The sequence below is a fragment of the Brachyhypopomus gauderio genome, chromosome 20, assembly GCF_052324685.1.
Source record: "Brachyhypopomus gauderio isolate BG-103 chromosome 20, BGAUD_0.2, whole genome shotgun sequence".
Classification (NCBI taxonomy): Eukaryota; Metazoa; Chordata; class Actinopteri; order Gymnotiformes; family Hypopomidae; genus Brachyhypopomus; species Brachyhypopomus gauderio.
The window spans coordinates 4,375,137-4,394,487 of NC_135230.1; the positions used below are offsets into that span (position 1 = coordinate 4,375,137).

General features: G+C 38.9%; 1 protein-coding gene and 1 long non-coding RNA gene across 3 annotated transcripts; one reads left to right on the top strand and one right to left on the bottom strand.

Annotated features, from left to right (window-relative positions):
- LOC143484219 (uncharacterized) lies at positions 1 to 2,664 on the top strand. 2 transcript variants are annotated; one of them, XM_076982856.1, is made up of 3 exons: positions 1 to 214; positions 334 to 1,077; positions 1,515 to 2,664. In XM_076982856.1, the coding sequence occupies exons 2-3, from the start codon at positions 721 to 723 to the stop codon at positions 1,896 to 1,898; spliced, it is 741 nt and encodes a 246-aa protein (XP_076838971.1). In that variant the 5' UTR covers positions 1 to 214; positions 334 to 720; the 3' UTR covers positions 1,899 to 2,664. The 2 variants fall into 2 exon arrangements, with proteins under 2 accessions (XP_076838971.1, XP_076838970.1); XM_076982855.1 differs by lacking the exon at positions 1 to 214 and having other exon boundaries at positions 273 to 1,077.
- A 3,512-nt stretch (positions 2,665 to 6,176) lies between these two features.
- On the bottom strand, positions 6,177 to 7,082 carry LOC143484240 (uncharacterized). Its single transcript, XR_013122589.1, has 3 exons — positions 7,010 to 7,082; positions 6,551 to 6,601; positions 6,177 to 6,260 (listed from the first exon to the last, which is right to left on the bottom strand). It is a non-coding gene; the product is annotated as an uncharacterized LOC143484240 (long non-coding RNA).
- Between the last annotated feature and the right edge of the window lie 12,269 nt (positions 7,083 to 19,351).

Genomic DNA, 19,351 nt, shown 5'->3' on the forward strand with positions numbered 1-19,351 from the left:
TTAAATATTTTAAGCATAATTTCATATATTTCATGTATGTTGTTTGTTTTGATAAGGGGGAACCAAAGTTTGCTGCCGCGGGTTGATAGGGTGTTACTTTTGAGGGTTACACTTGTGAGATGCTAGCAGGCAGACACCTCGCTGATTCATCTGTTTAAGATCAGCGGTGATTAAGGAAGATTTAATTCTTTCTCAAGGGAAAGCGGCCAATGAGGTACATTTAATGTTTTCTGTTACTGTAATTTTGTAAGAGTTTACAGTACGGCAACAGTACGGTTGCGTTGTTCCTTTGAAGTCTTTGTGTGGAAATAAGTTGTTTTTTTCGTATATCAGTTCCTAACAGTTCTCACGGCACACTATCATACTTTGTGTGATTAAAGCCCGTAATACAAAGAACAACTTGGTTTTGTGATCTCGACTTGAGAATGAGTTACAATGTTTGAAATTCAAATCGCTCCTCGTGAGAGTATCGCACTGTTGAAGCAGCTCCACGAGCCAACTCTCTGCGATTAAACCCTGCGATTTAAGGCCCATTCACACCCTACGGTAATTACGGATACGGACCCTTTCGTCCGGTTCCGGAGGTCGTTTCATCCGTCATTGGGTCCGTTGCCAGAGCGCTTACGAATCCGTAGCAACGGAGCAATATAACCCGGAAATCAGGGGGCAGTAGAGAGTCAGAAGCATCGGAAGTACACCAAATTCAATTCGGGAAAATCAATGAAGAAGTCAATGAAGAAGAGTACTGGACTTTTAAAAATGGCGCTCGAGTTAGAGGAGAAACTTTGTGAATTGGTTAGAGGCTACATTCACCTCTATGATGCTACGGTGCCAGGTCATCGCGACAAACAGCGATGTAAAAACAGCTGGGAGGAGATCGCTGGTGCGCTTGGGTTGTCGGTGAAGGCAGCCCAAAACAAATGGAATCTTGCTCGGGATAGGTTTGTCAGAGCGCATCGAGATGCTATGGAAAAGAAGAGTGGAGATGCAGCTGGGGGGTCAGAACACCCTGTTTTACACCGTTTGGCGTGGCTGAAGGTGCACATCCGACACCGAAACACCTCGACAAACTTCGATGTAAGTGTCTTTGTAAAATTATCAATGTTGATGAGCTGTAATTAGGTGGTAAAGTAGCCCAATTCTTCAAATTTAGAATTTATAGTTAGGCTAACTTCATACTTAAGTTACTAACAAGTACTGTTACTTCAAAATAATACTTCTTAAGTAAATGTAAAAAGTATGGAGCATTAAAACTACTAAGAAGTACAATTTATTAAAAAGGTTACTCAACTAAATGTAACTGAGTAAAAGTTAACTATTTACTAGCTACCTCTGCTGTTGAATGCACAATCTTTGTCATAACAGTTCCTGGCAAAAATTTAGAGATGATGTGATTCACATGTCTTGAAGTGCATTGTGTTTATGCATATTTTATACTACTTAAATCATGCAGTGTTCTTAAACTGAAAACCATTTGTGTTGAGTGTTGAGTTAATTATATATTGCACTTCTAGAGTCAAGAGCGAGCAGAGGCACACATGGAGGAGATAGAGGGGACGGAGGATGATGTTTCATCAGCTACAGAGCATGGGTCTTGTTCATCATCACCACCACTCCCATCGCCACCACCAACAACTACTACTGATGTGGGCAGCCTACCCCCTTATCAGAGTCCCCGGTCTGGAGCGTCCAAGAAGAGGAAACGAAATGCAGAGGTGGATCCAGTAGATACTGCATTGCTGGAAACATTGAAGGAGTTGCGGCATAAGACCCAGCAAGGCAATAATATGTTCAGCACATTTACAGCTTACTTGAACACTTTTCTTCAGGACCTCCCACCAGCAGATGCCAAAAAACTCGTAAAAGAGATCCAGCAGTTGATGCTAACATATAGCTAGTTATTGAGACATGTTAGCTGCAGTTAATTGTTCAAGAATGTGTGTTTTTGCACTGTTTTGTTTATCGTTTTGTTTTAATCCTCCTCGATCCTACCCTTAGTTTCACTGCCCACATTAACTCTGTTGTAAAAACTTCATTCTTCCACCTGCGCAATATAGCAAAGATCCGGCGATGCCTCTCTCAGTCTGCTGCTGAGCGCCTCATTCATGCTTTCATTTCAAGCAGGATAGACTATTGTAATTCACTGTTGGCTGGTATTAGTTCTTCCTCTGTGCATAGGCTTCAAATGGTCCAAAACTCTGCTGCTCGTCTCCTCACTTTCACCCGTATGCATGATCACATTACACCTGTTCTCCAGGATCTTCACTGGCTCCCCGTTACATACCGGATTCAATTTAAGATACTCTTACTGACCTACAAAGCTCTAAACAACATGGCTCCTCCTTATCTGTCTGACCTCCTACTTCCCTACAGACCTTCTAGATCTCTTAGATCTTCTACTGTTGGACTACTAAAGGTACCATCATCTAAACTCTGTAGCTTTGGTGATCGGGCCTTTTCTAGACTCGCTCCTCGACTGTGGAACCCCCTTCCAACTGTGATCAAACAGTCTCCCTCTCTTTCCACATTTAAATCAAAACTTAAAACTCACCTCTTCTCTCTCGCCTATGATCTCCCTGCTCCATAATTTTCTTTGTACTGTTTTGTATGTTTTGTATTATATGTTTCTGCTTCCTTATGTATTGTAAGCGTCTTTGGGTCTCAGAAAAGTGCTATATAAAAATAAAGTAGTATTATTATTATTATTATTAATATTATATTTAATGTTGGGTTAGATTTCAATTTGCACATTAGTTAGATATTGAGTAATACAAATACAGCCAGAGCTAAGACATGCTTTAGGACCATATTAAGTCTGTGCATACATGTAGGTAGTTATGTATGAATGTTTGTATTTGTGTAGGTAGATAAGTTTTATTTATGTATTTATGCGTGATTCATTAGCTCTATAGATGGCCACATTAGTGAACATTGAAACATTTGAGGTTCGAAAGAGAAAGAGGCTACTTTACCTTGGTACGGACGCATGAGATTAACCTTCTGGGGAAAGGCCTCATTGGCCACAAAAACAGGCGGTGTCAGCACATTTGTCCCAGGAAGAGGTGCGTGTGGTGGCAGCGGGAGTTCTCCTTTGATGAGCTGCGTGCCAAACGCAGTCCGACCAAAAATCCCAGCATCACTTTCCTTTCCAAAAGCTCCGATGTCAACAAAAGTGAAGCGGTAATTGGCGTCACAGGCCGCCATCAGAACAAAACTGAAAAAGCCTTTATAGTTAAAAAAGCTGTTGCCACTGTTGGCTGGCGCTTTAATGCGGACGTGCTTTCCGTCAATCGCTCCAATACAATTTGGATAGTCCCACTGCATCCAAAACCCGCCACGGACAGCCTCCCATTCATCACCTTCTGGAAACTTCACCTCATCCTTCAGCGCAATCCACAAAGCTTGACACACTTCTTTAATGATGTTACTGACTGTGGCTGTCCCCAACTTGTAGCTGGCAGCCAGGGCTTGCTGGCTAATCCCTGCTGCCAGAAAACGCAGTGTGACTGCTAAACGCTCAGCATCACTTACGGGCGCTCTGTGGGATGCGGTGTGTTGAATCAATGGTGCTACCCGGCGTAGAAGATCATCAAAAGTTGCGGGCGACATCCTAAAATATTGAAAGTGTCTTTCGTCATCAATTTGCCGCATAGGCAAAACCAATGAGAAAAATTCTCCATTGATGTGGCGATTTTCATTAAGTGGTCGCACATGCCACCGCCGCATAGACCGTGTTTTTTTCTGCTTTTGTCTTTTTCTATTAATAAGACACAGCAAAACCAACTTGTTTACCGACGCCATTTTTCTGAAAACCGGTGCCGGAAAATTGACTATACTGCCCTCTAGAGGATGTATTTTAAAAAATCATAACGTTGGAACCGGAAAGAGGTATAGTGGCCCCCTACGGAAGCTACGTTTGGTACGGACAGACGAAATTCGTCCGTGTCCGGAGGTATAAAGCAGGCTTTGGTCGTACAGATTGAGCTGGAGCTGAGTACACGATTTAAAATATCGTAGTGTATGCCCAGCTTTAGGCTACAAGCATAGTAATTAATTGGAGGGGGACTAGTATTTTCCAAAATATACAAAGGTGTTATTTACCGGTCATTTCGTCATAAAACTTTTAAAACGCATGCAAACCACATGACCTATATGCGTCCATAAACGCTATGCACTTCATGTTCAAGCTAATAATGTAACATATGTAAGTCGTTCCGATATACTCACCAATAATAAGCTGTCCACAAGCTGTCTGTTTTAACCCTCGCTTGTGTCCCCTGCCACACCAGTTAAGGCTTTTTGCCAAATTTGGGGTGAAGACCTTGCTGGCAATCCGCCATATGGTTTTTTAAATTGTGTGGCCTCCACTTAGTGACAGCGTGTTAGTCTGAAATAATGCACAATAAGAATATAAATGGATAAACAGCAATCTCACTGCACTAACTGCACTTCATAACATATGTCCTAGGACATGTGCATTATGTTTTGCATTTAGTAATCAGGGTTCTTATTTAAAATCAGTTAATATCTTATTTATTGTATTGACTAAGTGATTAGACGTTTTTTTACTAATAATAAAACTGTATACAATCTTGGCTAAAAATATTTGCACTTTTTATAAAATGTTTAGATATTGACAGATATTCTGCAGAGATATAGAGATAGATAGATAGATAGATAGATAGATAGATAGATAGATAGATAGATAGATAGATAGATAGATAGTCAATTCAAATTTATTTATATAGCACTTTTTACAAAACATGTTACAAAGCAGCTTTACAATCGTATGGGTCCAATTCCCTAAATAGCAAGCCAAAAGTGACAAGGAAAAACTCCATATGATGGTGGGGATTAGGAAGAAACCTCGGGAGGACCAAGACTCAAAAGGTAATGCATTCTACATTGGACGGCCAGTTAGCACAAGTCCATATTTGTGGAGACAGAGAGTTGGTGGTAGCTAGATTTGATTTACAGTTTTTCTCAGTCAATATTCTGTGGTATATCAAATGAAACAATACATGTTACACAGAACACAAAAGTTACACATGACTGTATGTGGGAGACTGATAGAAAGAAATTGGCCTGGAATCAAGTTTGTATAGCAATATTGTTTGACTGTATAGTTTGCACTGCAATTTGTTGACAAAAACAAATCTGATTGAAATTCAGAAAAGACCGACAACTGAATGGAAAAACTGCAAAATTAGGAACTTACTCTACACATTCAAAACAACCTGAGCACATACAACCTCCAGAGAAAATACAGAAAATGGAACCTCTGTCACCCCTATGAGCTTATTTTGATGTCCTATATGGTATAAGAATGCAAAAATGCAATACACAAAATTTAATAATGTCGGAATTACTGTAATGTCAGTGCAGCATTACAGCAGAGCGCACATTTCTGAATTTACATACATTTTCTCTATGAAATGTTTGAACGATTGAACACAGATACAGTTGTTCTTCCAATATTCAGCTGCACCCAGCGACCAGCTTCAGCCATTGTGAGACCATGACTTACATGTACAACATGGTCCACAATTGTTGCCCTTATTTCACTGTTTTGTCCCCTCAGCCTTACACCACAGTCTTAGTCCTCTTTTTGGCTGTTCACCCTGCACATGGCCTTGTGTTTCCATTATGAGACTTTGTGATACTGCAGTGTTTAGCATCTATAAATGTTTGCCAATTACAGTAAAGGTTCATGAGACGCACCTCTGGCCTGTGGTTGAGACCATTGGTTGATCTAAACCTTCACAAATTCCCTTTCTTACTTTAACTGAATGTTCACACGCGAATCATTTAATCAAGTTAGGATAAAATTAACAAAATGTAACAACAAAAAAAAAGTTAAATGATGCCTTAGATTATGACAACATGTTCAGCACTTTTGCATGCAATGACCAAGGCAATGACCTAAAGATTAAATGTTTTGGAGAGTAAGACAATTCAACAGACAATCCGTACATTTTGATAAACATAACATAAGCAATTGATGATGTAAAAAAACAGTGTTTATTTATACATACTGACAAATATCTATACAAACTATACCATGCTCCAAAATGGAGCTGATAAAATAGACAGTAAGCATAGATACAAGGAGGTGCATGTGTGTATATGGCTTGTAAAGTTTAAGGTAAACTCACCATTTGTATGATAAAGAACATCCTGGCCTTGTCTTGTGTCCTGAGATGGCCATGTGTATGTATTGGGCATGTTCCACCTTGTTTGCCCTTGTTATGGTGTAGGTGCTGTTAACATGGAAATGAGAGAGATAGAGATAGAGATAGACATAGAGATATAGAGATACAGATAGAGAGAGATACAGATTAGATATAGATAGAGATGGATAGATAGGACACAATGGTTATAGATAGAAAGAGAGATGTAGGTAGATTAATAGGTAGATAGATGGTTAGAGTTATAGATAGGTTGGTAGATAGTTAAGGAATAAGGGTTACAGATGGAGAGATAGAACATGAAATGGAAAGGAACAATGACAACAACTTTTGAAACGCATTTAACATTTTATGAAACTTACTCTGTGACATATGATGGCCTGAGTGTTCCTCCCATGGAGAAAGTGGACTTCCTAAATATAATGTTAAATATATTGTTAGTAAGTAATATTTTTGTGACTACACTCCAAACATGTACAGATTAAAATTGATGATCTCAGTATTTCTAGTGTTACTTAATGATTGGTATTACCTTGCATATTTAACAAATCTGCATAAATATTGTCTCCCTGCTGATTGGGCTAAAGATGAAACAATTTTGGTAAGTTAACTGCCATACAATAAATTGACATTGTTTGCTTAGTTGTTTAAAGTGCTTTTTATAATTACAGGAAATTGTTTAAATGATTGTTCATGGCAATTGGCCATGTGCTATAGACGCTGTAGTATTTATTTAAATACATCCTGCATTATACCATCAACATCTGATGGTTTGTGCTATAGACGCTGTAGTATTTATTTAAATACATCCTGCATTATACCATGAACATCTGATGGTTTGTTGCACCACTCTTGCTCTGCTCTTGCTCCTGACTGGAAGGTGCTGCCCAATGCTGAGGATGCAGAATAAATTAAAAGTTGAAGACCTTCTGTAGTTGTTGCTTCCCAGTTCAAATGATCTCAAACAAATCAGATGTAATTAAAGTACACATTCCAGACTTACATTTCGGTTTCACTATGTTGAAATTAGAACTCTTTTTAACCCAGTCCCCCCTCATTTCAAGACACCATATTATTTTGGATAAATGGCAATGATAGATACATTAAAGCAGTCACATTCAGTATGTTGTTGCATATCTCTTGCATGTCATGCTCATTTGAAATCTGTGATTCATATTGTGAAGTCAAATGCAGTACCATTATGTGTTGGTCCAGACTGTCTACATGTCTGTGGTGGGGCTGGTGGTCTTGGGGCAGAAGGAATTTGTTTTCTCATAGGTGGCATTTCATCTTCGTCCGATGAAGAGTATATTTTTCTTCTACAAGTAAAAGTATGTTAATAATTGATTCTATCACAGAATTGTTTTAAAACATTAATTGTACAGAATGCATAGCTTACTTGCTGACTCTCTTTCCTAGAACCTCTGTGTCAGAGTTAAGATCTGATGTATAGCATGACTTTTTCCATTTAGAAAAAACCTTATCAAATGATTCTGGGGGGAAATAATGACAGCCATGAAAAAGAACCATCTGTCATGCTATGATAAGGTCATAATAATATTTTGTATTGTATATGTTAACATATGCATGTCTTTATTACCTGATTCATAAAGGATTCGCACACTGTGTTTTTTCCACCCTTTATCTGGCTGGGGAACCTCAGCTTTTTTAAACACTTTTAAAAGTCGGCTTTGATCTTTATAGGGAGACCAGGAGAACCCATCCATGTACCAGGACTTTGCCACTGGTCCAGTTTGCCCCTCCTTAACAAACTCCACTATGAGGTACATTGTAAGCTGTACTGTGAAGCCAGACCCCAGACCCGAAAATTAAATGTGTTCTGTCGGATAATACCTAAATAAATAATCTTCCATCTAGACAGCCATTCAAAAGCTTGAAATCAATGTTTTCATTTTAAAAAATGGATGTTCTAGATAATCATTATTCTTGATGCTCTACAGGGTATGGGCCCTCTGTACCGTGACATGTAGCGCATCAAGAATAATAATTATCTATAACATCAATTTTTCATTATCAGATATTGCGGCATAAAATTAGGTAATAAGAAAATTAGATTTATGATCTAATAAATTATTTTTGATCTCATTGTTTAGAACATATCAGAACCTTTTGATGTGTAGCTTGCAGTACTATCTACAAATAACCTTTAAAAAATGTGTATATATTATATATATATATATATATATATATATATATATATATATATATATATATATATATATATATATATGATTCCAAGTTCTGAAGGGTGATTTACTGCTTTTTTGCATGCAAAAGTGGAATTGACACAAATTTGTCTTTGTATGGAATAACAAAGGCTTTCCCCTCTATTTGATTTACTTTGCAGTAATTTATCATTCTTGTCTGTCCATGGACCAAATGTATGCCAAATGTCGATGATGACAGTGGATATTGAAAGAATGGTTCATGCTGCTCAAATGTACTGTATGCAACATATACTTCATTCCTGTAAGACACAATATTTTTAACCTTGACAACTTTTCCTCCCAAATAAAGATGACTGTTGGCTTGGTCAAGTTTGACAGTGAAGAGTGAGGTTGCCAGCTCTTTGTACTGTGTTGCACCACAGAAAGGTGGTGAAAGAGGACCAGAGGTGTGTTCTTTTGTCACCCTTGTCTTTTTCTCCATGCTGTCACTCCATGGCTTCTCTGATAGTCGCTTTACAATCTGACTCAGAGGGCAGCTAGGTTTCCTAATGAGCTTTTTAATTTTATTCAGGTGGTTTTCATATTGGAAAGCACTGAAGCTGTCGAGAGCGCCATGGTTTTTTACATCTTGTGCAAGATGCACTAAATTGTGAACATTGTAGGAGACAAATTTAGGGCCATACAGCTCTCCAAAATGAGACACAAAAAGACCCAATATGTCATTGGCGTAGCCCAAGTAGTCCTCGATCAGGCTATTATTGCTAAGTATGAGAATTCCCACAAACAGAAGCAGAAAATGTTCATACACTGCGGTGTGCAGTACATCTTTGAGCAGAACAGGACCTGTGTACAATAAAAATTGCCTAAATTCTGTGGCTTTCCATCTGTCAATTTCTCTGAGAGACCTTGGTCTACGTGCAAACTCTAGAGGCACGCAGCTCTGAGCATCCAGCAGTCGTTCTGTTAATAGATTTTGCTGAAACCCAGACAGCCTGCAAGTGAGAGGACCTAACTTCAGCCACAGGTGAAGAAGTCGACGCATGACACCTAGGCACACAAGGTGCATATAATCAAGAGGGAACCCAGATACCAGTCCTGAAGATGTTCTTTCTAAAGGTGAAATGCCAAGGTGGTGATCTGAATCTCTTATTTTTGAAACTTTCATCGGTTCTGAGTGGCATGTCTGTTCTTGGATATGTCATTCTGTTGTCCATGTAAACTCCGTCCTGTGTGCATTTCTCACACCCATGGTACCCTGTGTGACCTTTTACACACTTAACAAAAGCACGTGCTGGTGCATCGCAAACCACAGAGGAGACCTTTAAGCGTAGCCCTCAAAGTCAAACCCATCTTCCAGTTTAACTATCTCTGATACGAAGTCATCCAGAAACGCACTCGCAGAATCAGGCTTTCTTGCACCACAGAACAGTCCAATTGTGACAGGCTCATGGTGTGGTAAGTTTACAACAGTTACAAGAATCGGCCATAGTTGTGTTGGTGAACTTTTGAAAAGTGGCAGCCCATCAATGTTGATTTGAAGTTTTAAATGTTTGCTACTGATCAATAACCTCTTGTTTTTTTGTAGAATGTGCATTATTGAGTGAAGCACACCAAAGTAGCAGTACTGACCACCGGCTTTCTCCTGAATTGCAAATTCACCTGACCTCACTGTACCTAATAGTGTCCTAGCATCTCTAGGTAAAGTTGGGTGATGCTTGCCAAGGACAGATAGCAGGGCATTTATGGCATTGTGCGTAATGTGGTGCTCAGCTGCCCATTTCGCAAGTTCATCCTGTAAAAAGTCACACTCCGTTTCAGAGTCAGATCCAGAATTAAACTCAGATAAATCATTAGTACAGGAACCAAAGTCACTGTCACACACAGTACTTTGGCAGTCCATGAATTCCATGTTATCATCGCCATCTAGACCCATTGTATTGTTTTCTTTTTCTAAATTTTGCTCTGCCCCCACCCCGTTGTCTGAATTGACTGTATGTCTCTATCAACCCATTCTTTCGCTCTTCGTTTAATTGTCCAATAAGATGGTTTTCTGCAAGACATACTACACAATAAAGCAACATACAAAACATTGTCATATTCAGTCTGTTTTGTCATAACCATTTAAAGGAACTTTTGTATTTTCAATTCATACCTTTTTTGGATAAAGGTGGCACCTGTCTTGCAAGTCAACCTGCACAAAAAGAGACAATTATTGAGTGTTAGAAAAAAGTACTTTGAGACTTGTAGTTAATAATCTTGCCATGTTAGACTTGGTGATTACTTTAACTTTGAAAAAGAAATAATAAGTTTTATGCATCTTGATCTTCATTCTGAACATTTAGTCACTATAGCCTACCATGAAATGTTTGGAGTCAATTGTCATATGCCAGTTGTGATAATCTTGTTTATAGCTGTATTTTGAGAGGGATCCAGAATATTTATGGTAGAGATATATAAACAGTTTGATCATATACTTTTGTCATATCAGTTTGTCTGCCTCAATATTTAATATATGCCATTCTAGATAATGAACTTTAATATAATCATCTTTGATTGTTAACTACCTGACTGGCAGACCACAGTCTGCACAGTCAGGTAGTCTGCAGTCTGCAGCACTGTGTGTCAGACAGAGTGGTCAGCAACACGGGAGCCCCACAAGGAACTGTTCTGTCTCCCTTCCTCTTCACCCTCTACACCACTGATTTCAACAACTGCACAGAGACCTGCCACCTCCAGAAGTTTTCTGATGACTCTGCACTAGTTGGATGTATCAGCAGGGGTGATGAAGATGCTACTGGCCAAAATACTGGAACTGACTGAAAACCTTACATGAAAGACCACACACACAAAGCTAATCTCAGCATGTGATTTAGTTCTATGATCTAAATCATTTTGCCAATACAATTAATTTTGATCCTTTTGGCACTTTAGTGCCTCAATTGAGCCTGCATATTTGTATTCACGGCTGTTCAAACTTATTCACAACAGGCCAAGACAAGCCAAGTGTGTTTCCATGAGTATGTTTCCTAGCGTTAGCCAAAGCTAAAATGAGGCTAGGTTAATGGCTAGCCGGCGATAACCATTCTTGAGGCAGTATATAAACCAGGCTTAAACCAGGCTTAACAGTGACGCTAACGTTGTTATGAGTTACTTGACAGTAAATGTTAGCCAGTTAGCAAAGTTACTTACTTGTGTAAACGGAACAGGTCAGGAGTAGTCGGTGTCGTCGGCTGTAGCTCACAAAACCGTTGAGCGTCCTTTAATTGGTTAGCTCGCGCTACCTTTTTAAATTCGCCACGGAGATTCCAACAATCTTGTGGTGTTTCGCTGCTACAATACGAAAGTCGGCGGCGTGGTTCAATTCAAAATGGAACACGATGTTACGACCGTTTCCAGATGTATTGGAGACGTAAGTGTGCTAGCTGTCAAATTGCAGATCGGGTGAAGATGATAATAAGACCAATGTAAGATCAATCCAAATGGAATAGACGCATTTAAGATGTTACGACCTTTTCCAGACGTCTCTGAGACGTATATGTGCTATCAGGGATCTGTCTAACTGAACAGGGGTGAGTTTCCCAAAACGTTCGTAGCGCTAAGTACTTCGTAACCTCTTATGAAACGTACGAGGTTAAAAAGTACTTAGCGCTACGAACGATTCGGGAAACCCACCCCAGTTCTCTTGTATTAGGTTAACAAATACGAGCCTCGTAATTCCAGGACGAAACATGAGAGAACGTGAAGACATGAAGATTGGGCGTTTTGAAAATAAACAACCATTAAATAATGTGATTAAAAGCGAATTATTTCGAACCATTTCGAGTATATGTATAAATGTTTAACTTATTTAAGTTTATCGTGCTGGGAAATATTGAACTGGACCTTTAAAGTGATGTACAAGTGTTTGAATTCCATCTTATAAAGGTGTATGAACACTGCAAACATGACTTTGTTCATTGCGCTGAGGCGCGGCGCAAAGTTACAAAATTCGAGAGGCGCACGGGCGGAGCCACAGCGATTACGTCATTTTCGCCGCGCGGACCCTCAAGTATAAAGAGTCAGTGATCTCTACCAAGACGATATGCCATTAAGTAAGTAAGTAAAATTCATTTATATAGCACTTTTCACAGGCACAAGCCACAAAGTGCTTTACAATGGAAAATAAAATAAAATAAATCAAAAACACACACTATAAAACAGAAATAAAATACAGTGCACAAGGTCAACGGCTGCAACCTCCACCACTAACTAAACGCCTGCGTAAAAAGGAAAGTCTTTAGCTGTTTTTTAAAAGTATCCACAGTGTCAGCTGATCTTAAATGTGGAGGAAGTGTGTTCCACAGTTTTGGAGCAACCACCTCAAATGCTCGGTCTCCACGAGTCTTTAGACATGAGCATGGCACAGACAGTAAACTCAGGTTGTTTGACCTGAGTGATCGCGATGAAGTGTAGGGGTGGAGCAGGTCAGCGACATACACAGGAGCTGTGTTGTGTAGTGCTCTGTATGTTAAAGTTAAAATCTTGAACTGGATCCTGAATTCTACAGGAAGCCAGTGTAAGGATTTTAAAATGGGTGTTATGTGAGACCGTCTGCTTGACTTGGTCAGTAACCTCGCTGCAGCATTTTGAATTATCTGTAAACGACCACGAGCTGATACACTGAGAGATGAAAACAAGGCATTACAGTAGTCTATGTGAGATGAAATAAACGCATGGATCAGCATCTCTAGATCTGCTGTTGAAACCATAGATCTCAGTTTACTGATATTTCTCAAGTGGAAGAAACAGGATCTTGACAGCTGTTTAACATGAGAATCAAATGCTAAATTAAGTCTTAAGTCATTAAGTCTTCCAGAACCTTGAAGCTGGTCAACAAAGTCAATAACTTCCTCTATGTTAGCTATGTTATAAACCAGGCTTTATACTTGACGCGTCGCGAGTACTTTTCAAACCTGAAACACAAAGCAACATTAAAATTAGTCAAAAATGTTCATTAAAAGACTTAGAATTCGCTTCAGATGCCGTTTACTGATTGTGATTCCCCGTTGTGCAAGGGAAGCTACAATGTCCTCATGACGCATAAGCAAATAAGACCTAATAAACGTATCTCTGTTCATTGTGGCATAAATATAAACAACCAAAGTATATACAGTTTCAGGGAACTGTTACTGCCTCTCTCCTTGTATCTGCAATGTATGCGCTTAGGCCAGTAGGGTTTGCAAATGAATAAATGAAAACGTGCGCACGTTTTGTTTTAATCGTGCGCACATTTTCATTTATTCATTTGCAAACCGTGTTAATCGTGCTCACGAATTACTAAATCGTGAGCACGAGTTTAATTAAAACGTGCGCACAATTAAAACAAAACGTGCGCACAAATTGTTAATCCCTCGTTTAATTTTTATATTTTACCCATGTCCCCTCCCGGGCTCCGTATTCGGGGACCGTAACGTGACAAATATCTCATTGTTTTCTGATATAACTTGTTGTTAAATGGTAATATAGTTAACATCACTTCAAATTATATTATGATTATGAATAATTATTAATTATGATTAATTAGAATTAGATTATGTGAATTTCAGTCATATGACTTCTATTGTAATTAATGTATTATATTTTTATGTGATACATATTATAAATATCATAACTATATTATAAATATCATAATAATATCAATTCTCAACACACAGGTATCATTTCAGCTCTGTCTAGATATGTGATTCTTTTTAAGCTTGGGGCTGTTTGAAAATACCTATATTTTATCATCTTTATCTCTGACATGATAAACACATTCTTGACTGATCACTGGGAGATGAAGATAGATTTCCTTAAACTTCTCTTCCTTCTCATAGAGTGGGGGCTTCTTTACTTGATCTGTGTGTGAGAAAGGTGTCTCAATTTCTGTCGTCAGCCGTTCTGTTTCTCTTGCACTTTTTGCTATATCTTCTGCACTCCTTTCTCTTGTCCTTTGAAACTTTTATCATCTTCTGTCCTTCCTTTTCAAACAACTGGAGAAACTCAAGCTCTGCTTGTCTCTTCTCTTTTACCTTTTCTGCCCTTCTTTTGATTTGCCTTGTATGTGGACACAAGCACTTGCATTGTTTTAATCACATCCGGGTTAAGGGTCCCCTCCAGTGGCCATGGTTGATCTATATCAGGCCAACGCTTATTCCATTTCTCTTTGCAATACCTTTAACTAAATGATTATTCTTCTGCACTACATCAACAGGTGTAAGTACTTTTACCACTTTGCTGTCTTTATCTGACATTGTAATAGCTCCCTTAATTCCCTTATTATAGGTTAAACTAATTACAAATACTGAGACTCCTTTAAGACTTATTTAAAAATTTTGTGACTTCCTCCCTCTCTTTTTTTTCAAATTAATTTAATTTATTTTAATTTATTTATGTACTTATTTAAGAATCTTCCTTTTTGCAATAAGTATTTATAACTAATCAGTTAACCAATCAATATATTAAATTTATTTATTTACCACTATTTTGCTGCAATCAAAGAGAAAAAACACAATTTGCCAACTCCAGAGGAATCAAACCACATTAGTGTACATTTACAACACTGAGGCTTCCTACCACGGACGTAATTTTGGGGGGGGACGGGGGGGGGGGGGGGGGACATGTCCCCCCCACTTTTTCAAAAGCTGGTTTTGGTCCCCCCCAGTTTTTACGGTTAAAACCAAATATTTAAATAGCGACTAATCCATGTCCCCCCCACTTTTGAAATCAAAATTACGTCCATGCTTCCTACAATATTTATTAAACACCCAAGCACTCTATCAACCTGTAAATAAAAGTACTTAAATATCCTGGAAAGTAAAACAAAACCCAAGGGAAAAGCATAGACTCCAATTACAGACCAAGTATCACCTAGGGTATTCTTATCTGCTGCATGACAATCACCTACTGATTACCAATGCACAAACCCATACACTTCAAATCACCAAATAAACTCAAATGGATCTCCAATACAACTCAAATAAGAAGTAACCTGCATGCACAGAGATAATCTCTCACGTACAACTCCTTACAGAGTCTAAATCAGTGTTTCTCAACCTTTTTTCAGTTGTGGCACCCTTTATATGCATGCAAAATTTTAAGGCACCCCAGTTTACAATGCGTTAAAAACACAGGCTTTGGGGGGTGGGGGGGTGGAGACGTAAGTTGTTGACGGGGGGGGGGGGGGGGGGGGTGTGAACGTAAAATGGACACAAATTAAGTATTATATCGCAATCTATCGATCGCGGGTGGTTGGCGCCAAAGCGAACTAGTAACTCATTGAATCATAGATATGGATCAGATAAATAAACAAGATTTTTTTTTCGGATGTGAGATATCGGAAGTGTGCCGTGAGAGCGTGTGAAAACGGTCAAATGCGTGTGTCTCATGCTCAATGCGTGAGCGTTCGCAACCCTGAAAACATACTCTCTGCAACCATCTCCCGGCCAACATAACACAAAAAAAGTGATTATTAAGACAGAGAGCAGATAAATATTTATTTATTTTTTAAATAATCTAATCGCCGCACACCGCAGCATATTCAGCCAATCCATCGGTTGTATATTATAACAGGTTGAACCAATCAGAATATAGATCGCGCTGTTTCTTTGTAGACTTTAGCCAGCCCGCCAACCACACACACACACACACACACACACACAGCCGCTACACTAACCATCGCGACAGATTCCAATCCCCCCCGCCTGAAAAAAAGCTCACGCCCACCAAACTTGAGAGATCTGGTCATATGAAACACATTTTAATGATTTTTAAAGCGTATAATAACTTCAATTTTTAAAACTATAGTTTTTTATTTCACATCAGAATATTTTGACGGCACCCCCGATGAAGACAGACGGCACCCCGGTTGAGAAACGCTGGTCTAAATCAAAGTAGCCTCAAGTAACTAAACACATCAACTAGTCAATCTGTTGCCAAGGAGTGCTCTATAAAAGGACTACACAGCATGTAGTATCTTACACAGAGGCGGACGGAGTACTCAATTTCATTACTTGAGTCAAAGTACAGATACCACTGGTCAAATGCTACTCCGATACAAGTGAAAGTTGCATGTTCAAAATCTTACTTAAGTGAAAGTACTGAAGTACTTGCTTTTAAAAATACTTAAGTATTAAAGTACACCTTCCGTCACATTTGTAAAAAAGTTATAGTTTAAAAGTATTATACATCCTACCAAATCCTCTTTGGGCATAATATTCATACAGTCTTTGATAATAATCCATAAGGCATATTCCAATGATGTACATCATTCAGGTAGTGGTAGCAGAAAAGTTTAACCTACACTTTAGTTTAAGGAACAAAAACATTTTCTAAAACCACAATTCACTGATTAGCCTAGCCTAACCTGTTTAAGCAAATTATGTTACCATATTAAAAGTCAATAATAAAATGACGGTTTTCTCTCTTTGCTAGTTAGGTATTCAGTCATCCAATACAACATTATGCTACAGTCAATATAAACAAAGACAAAGTAAAATTAGCAGTGTGGCATCTTGGTAGTCTAACCTTGCTACAACCTTTTGCAGTATGGCTAAAGCCCACCAACTCCATGCCACCCAACATGCTAACAAACTCTTTTCAAACTAGAAATCACAGCCACATTAGAATTATTGACATTAATTCTACACTGACATTAGAATGGAAACATTATTTGACAAGATTCGATTAACCCACACGGTTTCCCTTATTGATGTTTCCGTAGTTTGAATTACTTGCCAATATAATGTTAACATTATTTATAGTGATCCTAGCAGACCTAGCAGTGGAGTGAGCAGGCAAAGTCATTTCACTAGCCTTACTGCAAAGCTCCTCTGACTACATAGTCACTTAACAAAACATTTAGGCTGCATACCGCAATATACTTCCTCAGGTGGGACGGTGAATTTTGGTATGCAGTGATATAGTTTGTTTTTGGCAAACAAAGCATGCATTTAAAACGATAGGAATGATTCATCCGTTCAGAAAACTGGAACATTTTGTCGAGATACGGCCATGGGTGCAAAAGAGCATGCCAGGTTTGCCAGCTCTCACGCATTGAGCGTGAGACACACGCATTTGACCGTTTTCACACGCTCTCACGCCACAGTTCCGATATCTCACGCCGAAAAAAAATCTAGTTTATTTACCTCTGATCTATATCTATCAACCACCGGCGATCGCGATATAATACTTAATTTGTGTCCATTTTTCACCGCCCCGGTAACGTTCGCCACCCCCAGATCAACAATTTACACTCGCCACCAAGTCCAGGTTCAAATCTCCCTCCAAGCGATCTTGAAAAGTTGGCAACCCTGGCATGCTCCATCACCGCCGTCTCCGCTCATGTTGCTGTTATTTAGGAAAAGAACGACTAGCGACACCGAACTTGATTTTACACCTCACAGACACATGATTGCTGATAGGCTGTCACCTGTGAAAATACTATCGGGGGAGGGGAGGAGAGTTGTGTGTGGAAGTAACGAGTAACGAGAGCTGGACAGAAATGTAGTGGAGTGATAAGTACTGTATTTGTTATTCAACTGTAGTGAAGTGAAAGTCATAAGTATTTAAAAAAAATCAACTTAAGTAAAGTACAAATACTCAAGAACTGTACTTAAGTACAGTACTTAAGTAAATGTACTTCGTTACTGCCCACCTCTGATCTTACACAGAAACAAGAGATGCATCTATTAAACTGAGAAATGTTCCTTTAACAGCTTAAATGTTAAACCGGACTAGATATATCAACATTAGTGACTTTATAGTGACATTATATTCAGGAAGCAGGTATTGGTCAAAAAGCAACATCACGGGAGGCAAGTGGGCAGTAGGCCAACCTCAGGCATTCATCCATGGCCTCTTAATTAGGGAAGGTTTTCACCTCACAACTGTAATGTTGGTATATGTGAGGTTATAGAGATATGAAAATGTGATGTTTGTAATTCATTTCTCAAAGTTGTTCTCAGATATAAGGTGTGTGTGTGTTTATACATTAGGATGTTTGAAGAAAGACGCAGTGCAGCAATAAACAGTAAATTCTTCTTTCAGGAGCTCTCCCCCTCTTTTCTCTCCTCTTTTCTCTCATCTCCTGTATGGTCCATGTCAGGAATGGCAATCACACCCGTGACCACCAGAGGGCGCCATCGCCAGAATATTGACCAGCACACCTGACTCCGATTTACCACTCACCATACCCTACTTAAGGACTCTGTGCACAACACACCAGTGTGAAGTATTGCCTCTCCGAGTGTCCCTGCCAAGCCTTATTCTTGTATACTCTGTGATTCTGGTTTTTTGATCCTTGCATTGGCCTTTTGATATTGTGTCAAAAAAGAAATTAAAAAATGTAAAACTAAACAGTAAATGGACCATCTGGGGCTCAGTTATACATGTACATTACAACATCAAGCATCTCATGGAACTGATTTGTAACAGACACGTTCACATTTATATAAATACACTCACGCATTTATATACTATCAGTCAAGTTCAGTGGGGTGAACATTCTCCAATAGTGAACTGTTATCATTCATGTTTGATCACTGGTCGGCATTGGTTACTGTAATACAATATGGAACACCTCTGTTAGGTCGGTCAATTATATTATTGTTTTTGAGATTTGTTCCTACTGTAACACCGTAGTTTTATTGTGCAGTAGGCTGCACATTTCAGCACGTATCGTGCGTGTACAGGTGCGTCCCACGTGTGTTTTAGTTCACGTCCCTCTTTTTTAATGCCGGCAGTAGGGTTGCAACGGTATGAGATTTTCACGGTATGAGAACCGTCTCAGAAAATATTGCAGTATCACGGTATCACAGATTGTTACATATATTATTAAAAGATACACTGACCCTTAAAGAAATTACAAAAAAAGTTTTTTTGTTCAATGATTTATTGTAAAAACCTCAACTATTGTATACAAAATGTCTCCTTTAAAAAAATAAGCTGTACACCTGT